Genomic DNA, 10742 nt, shown 5'->3' on the forward strand with positions numbered 1-10742 from the left:
CCTGCAGTTTGGGAGGCTGAGGTGAGAGGACTGCTTGAGCCTGGGAGTTTGAGACCAGTCTGGGGAAGAGTGAGACCTTGTATAGAAAAAAGAAAAGAAAAAGGGAAAATTCCAGGTATGAGCCAGGTGTGGTGGCTCATGCCTGTGATCTCCGTGCTTTGGGAGGCTGAGCTGGGAGGATCACTTGAGCTCAGGAGTTTGAGACCAGCCTGGGCGAAAAAAAAGAAAAATGAAAGGAGGGAAAGAGAGGAAAGAGAGGAAGGGAGGGACGGAGGGAGAGAGGAAGGGAGGGAGGGAAAAAAGGGAGGGAGGGAGGAAGAGAAAATAAAGAAAAGGAAGGGAGGGAGGGAGGAAGGGAAAGGAAAAGAAAAGAAAGGAAAGAAGACAGGAAAATGAAGGAAAGGGAGGGGGAAGGGGAAGAAAAGGGAAAGGGGTGAAAGGGGAAAGGAAGGGAAGGACACCAAATCCCGCGGGGAAAACACCAAGACAAGAACATCGTATTTCTGTATTTTATTTTCGTTTCTGTTTCTCACTTACCAACACGTGTAAAATGTAGCAGGTGTGTTAGTAAAGGAGAAGCAGCTGGGGAGAGAGGGGCAGGAATGAAGCAGCCACATATGAAGAGTCAGGTGGAGCAGGAAGTGACTGGGGGCAGAAGTGGCAGGCGGCCTCCTCCCCACCCCACCTTCCCACAAGGCACCAGCAACTGCTGCTGCTCACAGCCCCTGCCCCAGACAATTTGGTAAACGTGATAAAGAGCATTGCTCCCAATCCTTGTCCCAGACATTCTTCCCCCAGCCCCAGCCATGGCAGCCCTCCCAACCCCCATAGCCTGACACAGGAGAAATATGCCCCAGTCTCCCCATGCCTGCCCCTGGGTGGCATCTGAGAAGCACGAAGCTGGTGGAGTCCGGGGGCCACAGTGAGGCTACCCCAGAGCTCCTTCTGGGGGACCCTCCTTCCAGACTTTGGAGAGCTCTCCCAGAACGCCCTCTGCTTCAGCCACAGGCTCTTATCCAAGAGGACATTAATGGGGACTGGGGGGGACTGGGGGACATGGCAGCAAAGGCCAAGAATCTGCCTCCAAAGCCCGCCAGGGCCCCTGGTTCCCTGGAGGGAAGGTTCCACCTTCCACCCAGAGCAGGACTTCCTGGCTTCGATTTGCACATTGACCCCGTGAACAGTCTGACCCTGTGTTGATGAACACAGGCGTTTTCATCAGAATTATACCCACCCTGATGAATTTTCATCTTAGAAAGTATTTTCAAGGCAAATGCCGCTAAGGACGATTCAATGCCTTGATCAGTTTCTACATAGTGCAAACAAGTTTGCTTCCTCCCCGAATATCTCCTTGGGATCATTTTCACCAGGATTGAAGCTTTTCCGTGTGTGTCTCACCACATCTTTGATTCCCTGGTAGATGTCCTGTCCTCGTCCAATGTCATTCACTGTCTCGCCACTGGGAGTTTTTCCTCTTTTGTAATAAGTCCAATTTTCCCAGGGAGGAAATTTTTGGCAGGCCCCTTTCAAAGGGCAGAGAAACGTGTCCTGTGTGCTGTTTCAGCCCCAGTCTGCTTCTCTTTTGGCGGATGGTTTTTTTTCTTTTTCTGGCGGCCAATCTGTGAATCTTGGTTATTTCTCAGGGAATCCGGGAATGATGATGAGGATGGAAGCCTTTTACTCCAGGGATATTCCAGGATGCCTCCAGTGCCCACGAACCCGGGTCGAGGAGCTTTTCAGGTGGAGGCGGGTGGGGGGTCGCCTCCCGACCAGGCAGCCCTGATCATGGCCTCACAGCGCCTTGTCTGGGGGCGCAGTGGCTGCCGCGGCCTGGTCCGTGCGGGCTGGGCCACCGAGGGCTGCTGGCCGCGAGGCTCGCAGCAGGCCGAGGCCCCGAGAACGGCCCGCGCCGTGCAGCTGGCGCTCGTGGCGGCGGATCTGCACCTTGTGTCGGAAGCGCTCGCCGCAGTCCTCACACACGTAAGGCCGCTCGCCCGAGTGCGTGCGCCGGTGGCGCAGCAGGTTGGAGGAGACGCTAAAGCGCTTGCCGCAGTCCCCGCAGGCGTAGGGTCGCTCCCCAGTGTGCGTGCGCTGGTGCTGCACGAGCGCTGAGCTCTCGCTGAAGCGCTTGGCGCAGTAGGAGCAGGCGTAGGGTTTCTCACCGGTGTGGATGCGCTGGTGCGTCACCAGGTTCGAGTGCTGCGAGAAGCCCTTGCCGCACTCACCGCAGCGGTGTGGCCGCTCGCCCGTGTGCGTGGCCTGGTGGCGCACCAGGTCTGTGCTGCGGCTGAAGCCCTTGCCGCACTCCCCGCAGATGGTCGGCCGGTCTCGGGCGCGCCGTCGCCGCCGCTGCCGCGCAGGGGTCAGCGCTGCACTGCCCGCCGGGCCCGGGATGGCCACTACTGCCGGCGCGGCCACGGCGGGCAGCACCATGAGCTCCTGCAACACCACGTAGCCCGGAGGGGCCACCACGACCGCGGCTGGAGCCCCAGGGACCGCCGCTCCGCCGCCTCCTGCGGCTGGCACCAGTTCCAGCTGCAGCTCCGGCTGCACCGGGGTCAGCTCCAGCTGCACCTCTTGCTGCTGGGCGCCCAGCTCCACCGGGGTCAGCTCCAGCTGCACCTCCTGCTGCTCCAGCTGCTGCTGCTCTAGCTGCTGCTGCTGCTCCAGCTGTTGCTCCAGCTGCTGCAGCTGCTCCTGCAATTTGAGCTGCAGCTGCCGCTGCTCCTGCTGCCGCTCCAGCTCCTGCCGCTGCTGCTCCAGCTCCTGCTCCGACCCCAGGTCCACCGGCATGAGCTCCAGCTCTACCTCTTCCTCCTCCTCGGGCTCCAAGGGAGGAGGCTGCAGCTGTTGCTGTTGCAATTGTTCCTGCTGCTGTTGCTGCTGCTGCTGTAACTGCTCCTGCTGCTGTTGGAACTGTTGCTGCTGTAATTGTTCCTGCTGCTGTAGCAGCTGCTGCTGTTGTAACTGTTCCTGCTGTTGCTGCAGCAGCTGTTGCTCTTGCACTTGCTGCCGTAGCTGTTCCTGCTGCTGCTGCAGCAGTGGCTGCACTTGCTGTTGTAACTGTTCCTGCTGCTGCTGCTGCAGCAGCTGTTGCATTTGCACTTGCTGCCATAGCTGTTCCTGCTGTTGCTGCAGCAGCTGTTGCTCTTGCACTTGCTGCTGTAGCTGTTCCTGCTGCTGCAATACCTGTGGCTCTTGCGCTTGCTGCGGCTGCAGCTGCTCCTGCTGCTCCTCTTGTACTGGCTGTGGCTGTGGCTGCTGCTGCTGCAGTTCTGGGTGTGGCTGTGGCTGTTGAAGCTGCACATGCTGCTGCTGCAGCTCCGGCTGCTGTTCTGACTGCTGCAATGGCAACTCCCGTTGTCCTGGCGGGGCTTCCTCAGCGATTTCACTGGCCCCCACCAGGGCTGAGACTGCTGGCCGCTGTGGACTGTTGCTCCCCTCCTGAGGCTCTTCCTCCTCCTGACTCTCGCTCCCACCACTGCCACCTGTAGAAGAAATGGCAGGAAGCCAGGAGAGAAAGATCTACAGGAAGCTCTCTGGTCCAGACCCCAGGACCTGTCCCTTAACCTACCGTCAAAGATACACATAACACACTCTTAGCAGGAGCCCAAAAGTGCTGGACCAAGTAACAATAGCAGCCCAGCAGAAACTAAAATCCTGCAGGGGAGGGGAGTGGCTTGGAAATGTGCCCAGGTTGCCAGGTGTGGTGACTCACACCTGTAATCCCAGCACTTTGGGAGGCCAAGATGGGTAGATCATGAGGCCAGGAGATCAAGACCATCCTGGCCAACATAGTAAAACCCCATCTCTACTTAAAAAAAAAAAAAAAAAAAAAAATACAAAAATTAGCCAGATGTGGCAGTGCACACCTGAAATCCCAGCTACTCGCAAGGCTGAGACAGGAGAAATGCTTGAACCCGGGAGGCAGAGGTTACAGTGAGCTGTGATTCTGCCACTGCACTCCAGCCTGGGTGATGAGTGGAACTCCATCTCAAAAAAAAAAAAAAAAAAAAGTGCCCAGGTAGCCAGGCACAGTGGCTCACGCTTGTAATCCCAGCACTTTTCGAGGCCGAGGCGGGTGGATGGATTGCCTGAGCTCAGGACTAACTTGCTCAGGAGTTTGAAACCAGCCTGGGCAACATGCCGAAACCCCGTCTCTACTAAAAGTACAAAAAATTAACCGGGCATGGTGGCGGATGCCTGTAGTCCCAGCTACTCAGGAGGCTGAGGCAGGAGAATCTCTTGAACCCAGGAGATGGAGGTTGCAGTGAACTGAGACGGCACCACTACACTCCAGCCTAGGCAAAAAGAAGGGGAGGAAGAGGAGGAAGGGAGGGAGGGAGGGAGGGAGGGAGGGAGGGAGAAAGGAAGGAAGGGAGGGAGGGAGGGAGGAAGGAAGGAAGGAAGGGAAGAAGGGAGGGAGGGAGGGAGGAAAGAAAGAAGGAAGGAGCTCAAGAGACTGCTGGTGATCTCCCTCTGGACCCCAGCTCCCTGATCCCTCCTTGGAGCCTCCCTTTACACAGGCTCCATGCTCTAATCTTGACACTGCCACCAGCAGGGGTGCCAGGGGCTCCCAAGACCATCCCCTGAGAAGGCTCCTGCACTTAATCACCCTCCAGTGAAAAACACTGAACCGCTGCTCCAACAGCCAAGCCATCAACCCTGTGCTGAACTCCGACCTCAGTTTACAGCCACACCTTAAATAAATGAAACTCCCCTTCTCTGTAAATAATAAAGAATTTCTATAAAGCTGCCTGGAAGTGTTACCACAAGTAGTTTCCCCAAATCACCAAAGTGTCAGAGAGGCCACTAGGTTCCAGGTGAGAAGTCCTCAGTTCAGAACCTATCTCTACCAGTCGTCAGATATACAATCTCCTGCAGGCTCACAGCCCTGTCTCTAAAATAGTGCAGTGATACCCACACCGTCTGCTTGAAGAGTGCCACAGGGAGAGCCCTGGCACAGTCCTTGGATCCTGATAGATGCCTGAAAATTCCCTCTCTCTGCAGGTTAGGACTGGTTTGCAAAGTAATGAAAAATACCAAGGAGACTGGGAGTGTTTTAGATTGTCATTCAGGAATAAAAATGACTAACTCGGTTGGGCACGGTGGCTCATGCCTGTAATCTCAGCACTTTGGGAGGCTGAGGCAGGTAGATCACCTAGGATCAGGAGTTCGAGATCAGGCTGACCAATATGGCAAAACCCTGTCTCTACTAAAAATAAAAAATTAGGCTGGATATGGTGGCTCATGCGTGTAATCCCAGCACTTTGGGAGGCCAAGGTGGGCGGATTACCTGAGGTCAAGAGTTCAAGACTACCCTGGCCAACCTGGTGAAACCCTGTCTCTATTAAAAAATACAAAAAAAAAGCCGGGCACAGTGGCTCACGCCTGTAATCCCAGCACTTTGGGAGGCCGAGGTGGGTGGATCACGAGTTCAAGAGATCGAGGCCATCCTGGTCAACATGGTGAAACCCCGTCTCTACTAAAAATACAAAAAATTAGCTGGGCATGGTGGCGCATGCCTGTAATCCCAGCTACTCAGGAGGCTGAGGCAGGAGAATTGCCTGAACCCAGGAGGCGGAGGTTGCGGTGAGCCGAGATTGTGCCATTATACTCCAGCCTGGGTAACAGAAGTGAAACTCGGTCTCAAAAAAAAAAAAAAAAAGGACTTCTCACAGCCTCACTGACCAATTGGACAACCTCTAAGAACCTCAGCTTCCTCCTCTTTAAAAGGAACTAAATACTTTCCAGGAACATCGGTGGAATTCGGGTAAATGCAGAGATGCAGCAGTGTGTGGGACACAGAGTAAGCCCTGCATAAACAGCACCACTGCATTACCACACTTCTCTTTCTGTACCGTGTCCACCCTGAGTTTCTCATTTTGAGTGTTACTATTGGGCTATTGGAAAATCCTAATTCTTCTTTTCAATGTGACCGAAGGTGTTCTCCATTCTCAAATCCGATTTTAACATCTCTTTTCCCTATAGTGTCATGTTTTCCATTTTGTAATGGAAGGCAATGGTTTAATTTATAAAAGTTTGTTTTCCGGCCACTTTTCCAGGAATATATTGATTTAATAAAACCAAGGGATGGCCAGGTGTGGTGGCTCACGCCTATAATCTTTACAGGTGTGAGCACTTTGGGAGGCCGAGGTGGGGAGATCACCAGGGCAGGAGATTGAGACCATCCTGGCCAACATGCTGAAACACCCGTCTCTACTAAAATACAAAAAATTAGCCGGGTATGGTGGCACATGCCTGTAGTGTCAGCTACTCAGGAGACTAAGGCAAGGGAATCACTTGAACCCAGGTGGTGGAGGTTGCGGTGAGCCGAGATTGAGTCACTGCACTCCAGCCTGGCGACAGAGCGAGACTCTGTCTCAAAACAAACAAACGAAAAAAGGGATATGGTGAAACCCCATCTCTACTAAAAATGCAAAAATTACTGGGTGGGTGGCATGCACCTGTAGTCCCAGCTACTCAGGATGCTGAGACAGGAGAATTGCTTGAATCCAGGAGGTGGAGGTTGCAGTGAACTAAGACTGAGCCACTGCACTCCAGCCTGGGCAACAGAGTAAGACTCCATCTTAAAAAAGAAAAAACAAAAACACCTCAGCAGGGAGATCTGTATGCATATAACGTCCTCTAGTACAATATTCCTAATAACCTTTGCTTAGGCTAATGGATCCATGAGTGTGTTTTTCATAGACACTCACATTGGCTTAGGGGAAGCACATGGTAGAAGATGACAAGGTGAAAACTGTCCCCCCAGCAAGTCCAGTGTCGCATGGACACTCCCTTCTCCCATCCCTGCTGGGAGCAATGGGCAGATCATGCCTTGGTGTGAATCTTCTCTTTCCTGGTGCAGTCTTGACCACAGGCCACTCTGACTCCTTAGGGAAGCAATTTCAGGGGTTTTTGTTTGTTTGTTTGTTTGTTTGAATTTGTTTGTTTGTTTTACTGTTGTTGTTTTTGAGACAGGGTCTCACTCTTGTCACCCAGGCTGGAATGCAGTAACTCGATCTCAGTTCACTGTAGCCTCCACCTCCCAGGTTGAAGCAATCCTCCCATCTCAGCCTCCCAAGTGGCTGGGACTACAGGTACACATCACCATGCCTAGCTAATTTTTAAAAAATTTTTGTAGAGACGGGGTTTTGCCACATTGCACAGGCTGCTCTCAAACTCCTGAGCTTGAGCGATCCACCTGCCTTGGCCTCCCGAAGTGCTCACACCTGTAAAGGTGTGATCCATTGAGCCGGACCCCAGCATTTTTAATGAAGGCGTTTTAGTAAACATCTAGTTCAATGTTCACGTGTATACCTTCCCAAGGTTTTGTCAGTTAAATTTCCAAGTCAGAAGGGTCTTCCTTTTTTCTTTTTCTTTCTTTCTTTCTTTCTTTTTTTTTTTTTTTTTTTTGTTTTTTTGAGGAGGACTCTCACTCTGTTACCAAGGCTGGAGTACAGTGGCATGATCCCAGCTCACTGCAACCTCTGCCTCCCAGGTTCAAGTGATTCTTCTGCCTCAGCCTCCCGTGTAGATGGGATTACAGGTACCCACCACAGCTGGCTAGTTATTGTATTTTTAATAGAGACGATGTTTCACCATGCTGGCCAAGCTGGTCTTGAACTCCTGGCCTCAAGTGATCTGCCTACCTCAGCCTCCCAAAGTGCTGGAATTACAGAATGAACCACCATGCCTGGCCAGAAGGATCCTTCTTGACTTCACACATCCCCATCCCACCTCTCCAATTCCCTTGGTCCTTTTCATGCTCTTTCCCACCCTGCCCCAACCCCTTACTCAGCACCCTTAAAGCAGAGAATGGAAACTAGTTCTCATGAGCGTGGTCACCAAAGAAGGTTTGCCCAGAGTGGGTCCCAGAGGAAGAGGCCTTGGGAGGTTCTACAGTACCACATCTGCCCCTGGGCATCAGGTAGAGAAAAACAGATGTGAACACAGATCAAGGGAAAGTGGACAAACTTAAGAAGCCACCAGAGAGAAGAATCCACAGAGCCAACATCTGAGGCAGGAGGGACAGGAAGAGAGCCTATCAGTGCCTGAATCCGATCTAGGAAATTGAGTCAGGACCTGGGGCGAGGTAGGAGGATGGTGGAGGCTCCCTGACTGCCAGGGAAACACAGCAATAAGTTCCAGCCAGTATGGGGGCCAGGGAGCCCCTCATCAGCCTGGCCTCAGCCAGCCTGACCCAGCCACTTCGGAAAATCTCAAGGCAGAGCTGCTGGTGTTACTCAGCACAGCTGAGGTTGGCTAGTGAGTCCATGCGGCCTGCCTGCCACCCTTGGCCTCTTTCTGTTACAGCAGGCAGTCATGGGGCTCTGTCAAGGGATCCCCCCAGGCCCTCACCTGAGAGGGTATCAGGCCCTGGGCCCCCATCTTCAAGACATCGAAGTTCCAGCACGAAGGTCTCAGTGGCTGGCCCCACCTCCATCCTGGCGGTCAGACCCGGATTCCCCAGAGTCGGCTGTGCTGAGAGAAAGGAAGGAGGCGGTTCAGATGGGCTGGCATGCTTGGAGCCCCTGCCAGGTGGCACAGGCCCTCCACCTCTGCCTCTGGCCACCCAGAGCAGTCAGCTCCACCCCTGCTCCAACTACAGGACCATCCAGGCCACAGCGAAGACCAGGGAGTCTGGGAGGCCTGGAGGCTCAGGGTCAGGAAGGTGGCAGCCGCACAAGACCCTTTTCCTGCACAGAGGCAAGGCTGCCTCTCCTGACACTTCACAGGGGGACAAAGAGTGGGGTAGCCCCACTGAGACACAACTGTGGGTATCAGCCCTTCACAAGGGAAGGAAGCTGCAGTCACCAAAAGACATTCAGGGTAGGGGGCTCTGGGGCCAAAGAGAGACTGTCCATCAATAACTTGCCTCCTTCAATTCTTTTTTGACATAGGGTCTTTCTCTGTCACTCAGGCTGGAGTGCAATAGTGCGATCTCCACTCACTGCAACCTCCGCCTCCTGGGTTCAAGCGATTCTCCTGCCTCACTCAGCCTCCTAAGTAGCTGAGGCTACAGGTGGGCGCCATCAAGCCCAGCAAATTGTTATTTATTTATTTATTTATTTATTTTTGAGACGGAGTTTCGCTCTCGTTACCCAGGCTGGAGTGCAATGGCGCGATCTCGGCTCACCGCAACCTCCGCCTCCTGGGTTCAGGCAATTCTCCTGCCTCAGCCTCCTGAGTAGCTAAGATTACAGGCACGCGCCACCATGACCAGCTAATTTTTTGTATTTTTAGTAGAGACGGGGTTTCACCATGTTGACCAGAATGGTCTCGATCTCTTGACCTTGTGATCCACCCGTCTCGGCCTCCCAAAGTGCTGGGATTACAGGCTTGAGCCACCGCGCCCGGCCTATGTTTTTTATATTGTAGACGATGTTGCTTGCCCAAGGCTGGTCTCGAACTCCTGGCCTCAGGCGATCCTCCTGCCTCGGCCTCCCAAAGTGTTGGGATTACAGGAGTGAGTCATGGCGCGCCGGCCCCTTTCAATTCTATTGCATCCCTGGCCTGGTCTGACAAGGCCACCAGCGGACCACGTGTATCAGGTGCCACCCCAGCTCCCTGGCAAAGCAGGTGTCCAGAGTACTGTCACCCACGGCCTGGCCCTGTGCCCAGGTGCTCCTGAGAGTCCGCCCTGGCCCGTGCAGAGCCGACCCCTCTCCTCTAAACAGGCCAGCTTCAGACCCCTCTAGCCTCGCGCCATCCAGTCCAAACCCTCTCGAGGTACACGTCCCCGTTGGCCTCACCTGGTGGAGCATTTCCTGCTCCCGGGGCAGCCTCTGCGCTAGGGGAGGTGTGGTCAGCAGAGGCTGCAAGGTGAAGACCACGGCGTGCAGCCGGCTCCTTCCGGAGGCGCCTCCATCCAGAAAGAGCTGGGAGGCGCCGGGGCACCCGAGGGGCTTTCTGGGCACTCGGGAGGGTCCGTGCCGTCTGGGCTGCGGAGGTCGCCCTGGGCCAAGGGAAGGGGCCGAGAGGAGCAGCCGAGCAGAAGTTGGCGGAGACTCTCGGGTGGGGGCCGGGGCGGGAGGCAGCGCCCCGAATCCAGCGCGGAGCTCAGGGCCGGCCCCGCGGGACCGTGGCGGGCAGCCGGGTCCAGGCCGGCGCCCAGGGTCGGCACCGCGGGGTGGCCCTGCCTGGGGCCGGCGGCGGCCAGGGGACGCGGGTCCTCGGGGGCTACAGGTGCCCGGAGCCCGCGGGCGGCCTGGGCCGGGCCGCGCGGGGGCCGGGGCCGGGAGGGGAGGGGAGGGCGGGCGCAGCGGCCGGGCCGGGTCCCGCTGGGCTCGCCCGCCCGCCCGTGAGTGCGTCTGTGCGGGCTGCGGGCCGGGCCGGGGGCGGGGGCGCGGGGGCCGGCACAGGAAGTCCCCCCGGCATCCGCATCCTGTCCCCCGCCCCTGCCGCCCGCCGCGCCCCCGCGCCCCCGCGCCCCGGCCCCCGCCGCCGCCGCCGCTCTAGGCAGCCTCAGCTCGGTGAGCTTAACCCTTCCCGGCCCGGCCACTCACCCCGCCCGGGGGACACGATGCGGCGGCCCCTGGGGCGTCCCGGGCCGGCCGGTGCCGAGCGCAGCGCGCGCTGTGCCGCATCCCCGCTGCGCGTGTCCGCGCGCCACGGTTGACGACTGTTGCTGCCTGGGTGTCTGGGTCGGGGTGCCCAACCGGATTCCTGCAACCCCCTGGTGGACAGGCGTGGCCTCGGGGCTTCCCTGCCGGGGTACAAATTGTGGCTAATTAGCA

General features: G+C 56.1%; 1 protein-coding gene across 3 annotated transcripts; it reads right to left on the bottom strand.

Moving 5' to 3' along the window:
* Positions 1–495: 495 nt before the first annotated feature.
* Positions 496–10410, bottom strand: ZNF853 (zinc finger protein 853). Of its 3 annotated transcripts, XM_074390641.1 has the most exons (4): positions 9759–10410; positions 8365–8482; positions 4185–4301; positions 496–3488 (listed from the first exon to the last, which is right to left on the bottom strand). In XM_074390641.1, the coding sequence occupies exons 3-4, from the start codon at positions 4189–4191 to the stop codon at positions 1792–1794; spliced, it is 1704 nt and encodes a 567-aa protein (XP_074246742.1). In that variant the 5' UTR covers positions 4192–4301; positions 8365–8482; positions 9759–10410; the 3' UTR covers positions 496–1791. The 3 variants fall into 3 exon arrangements, with proteins under 3 accessions (XP_074246742.1, XP_003934298.2, XP_039316513.2); XM_003934249.4 differs by lacking the exon at positions 4185–4301; XM_039460579.2 differs by lacking the exon at positions 4185–4301 and having other exon boundaries at positions 8365–8487.
* Between the last annotated feature and the right edge of the window lie 332 nt (positions 10411–10742).

The sequence above is a fragment of the Saimiri boliviensis genome, chromosome 20 (genome assembly GCF_048565385.1).
Source record: "Saimiri boliviensis isolate mSaiBol1 chromosome 20, mSaiBol1.pri, whole genome shotgun sequence".
Taxonomy (NCBI): domain Eukaryota; kingdom Metazoa; phylum Chordata; class Mammalia; order Primates; family Cebidae; genus Saimiri; species Saimiri boliviensis.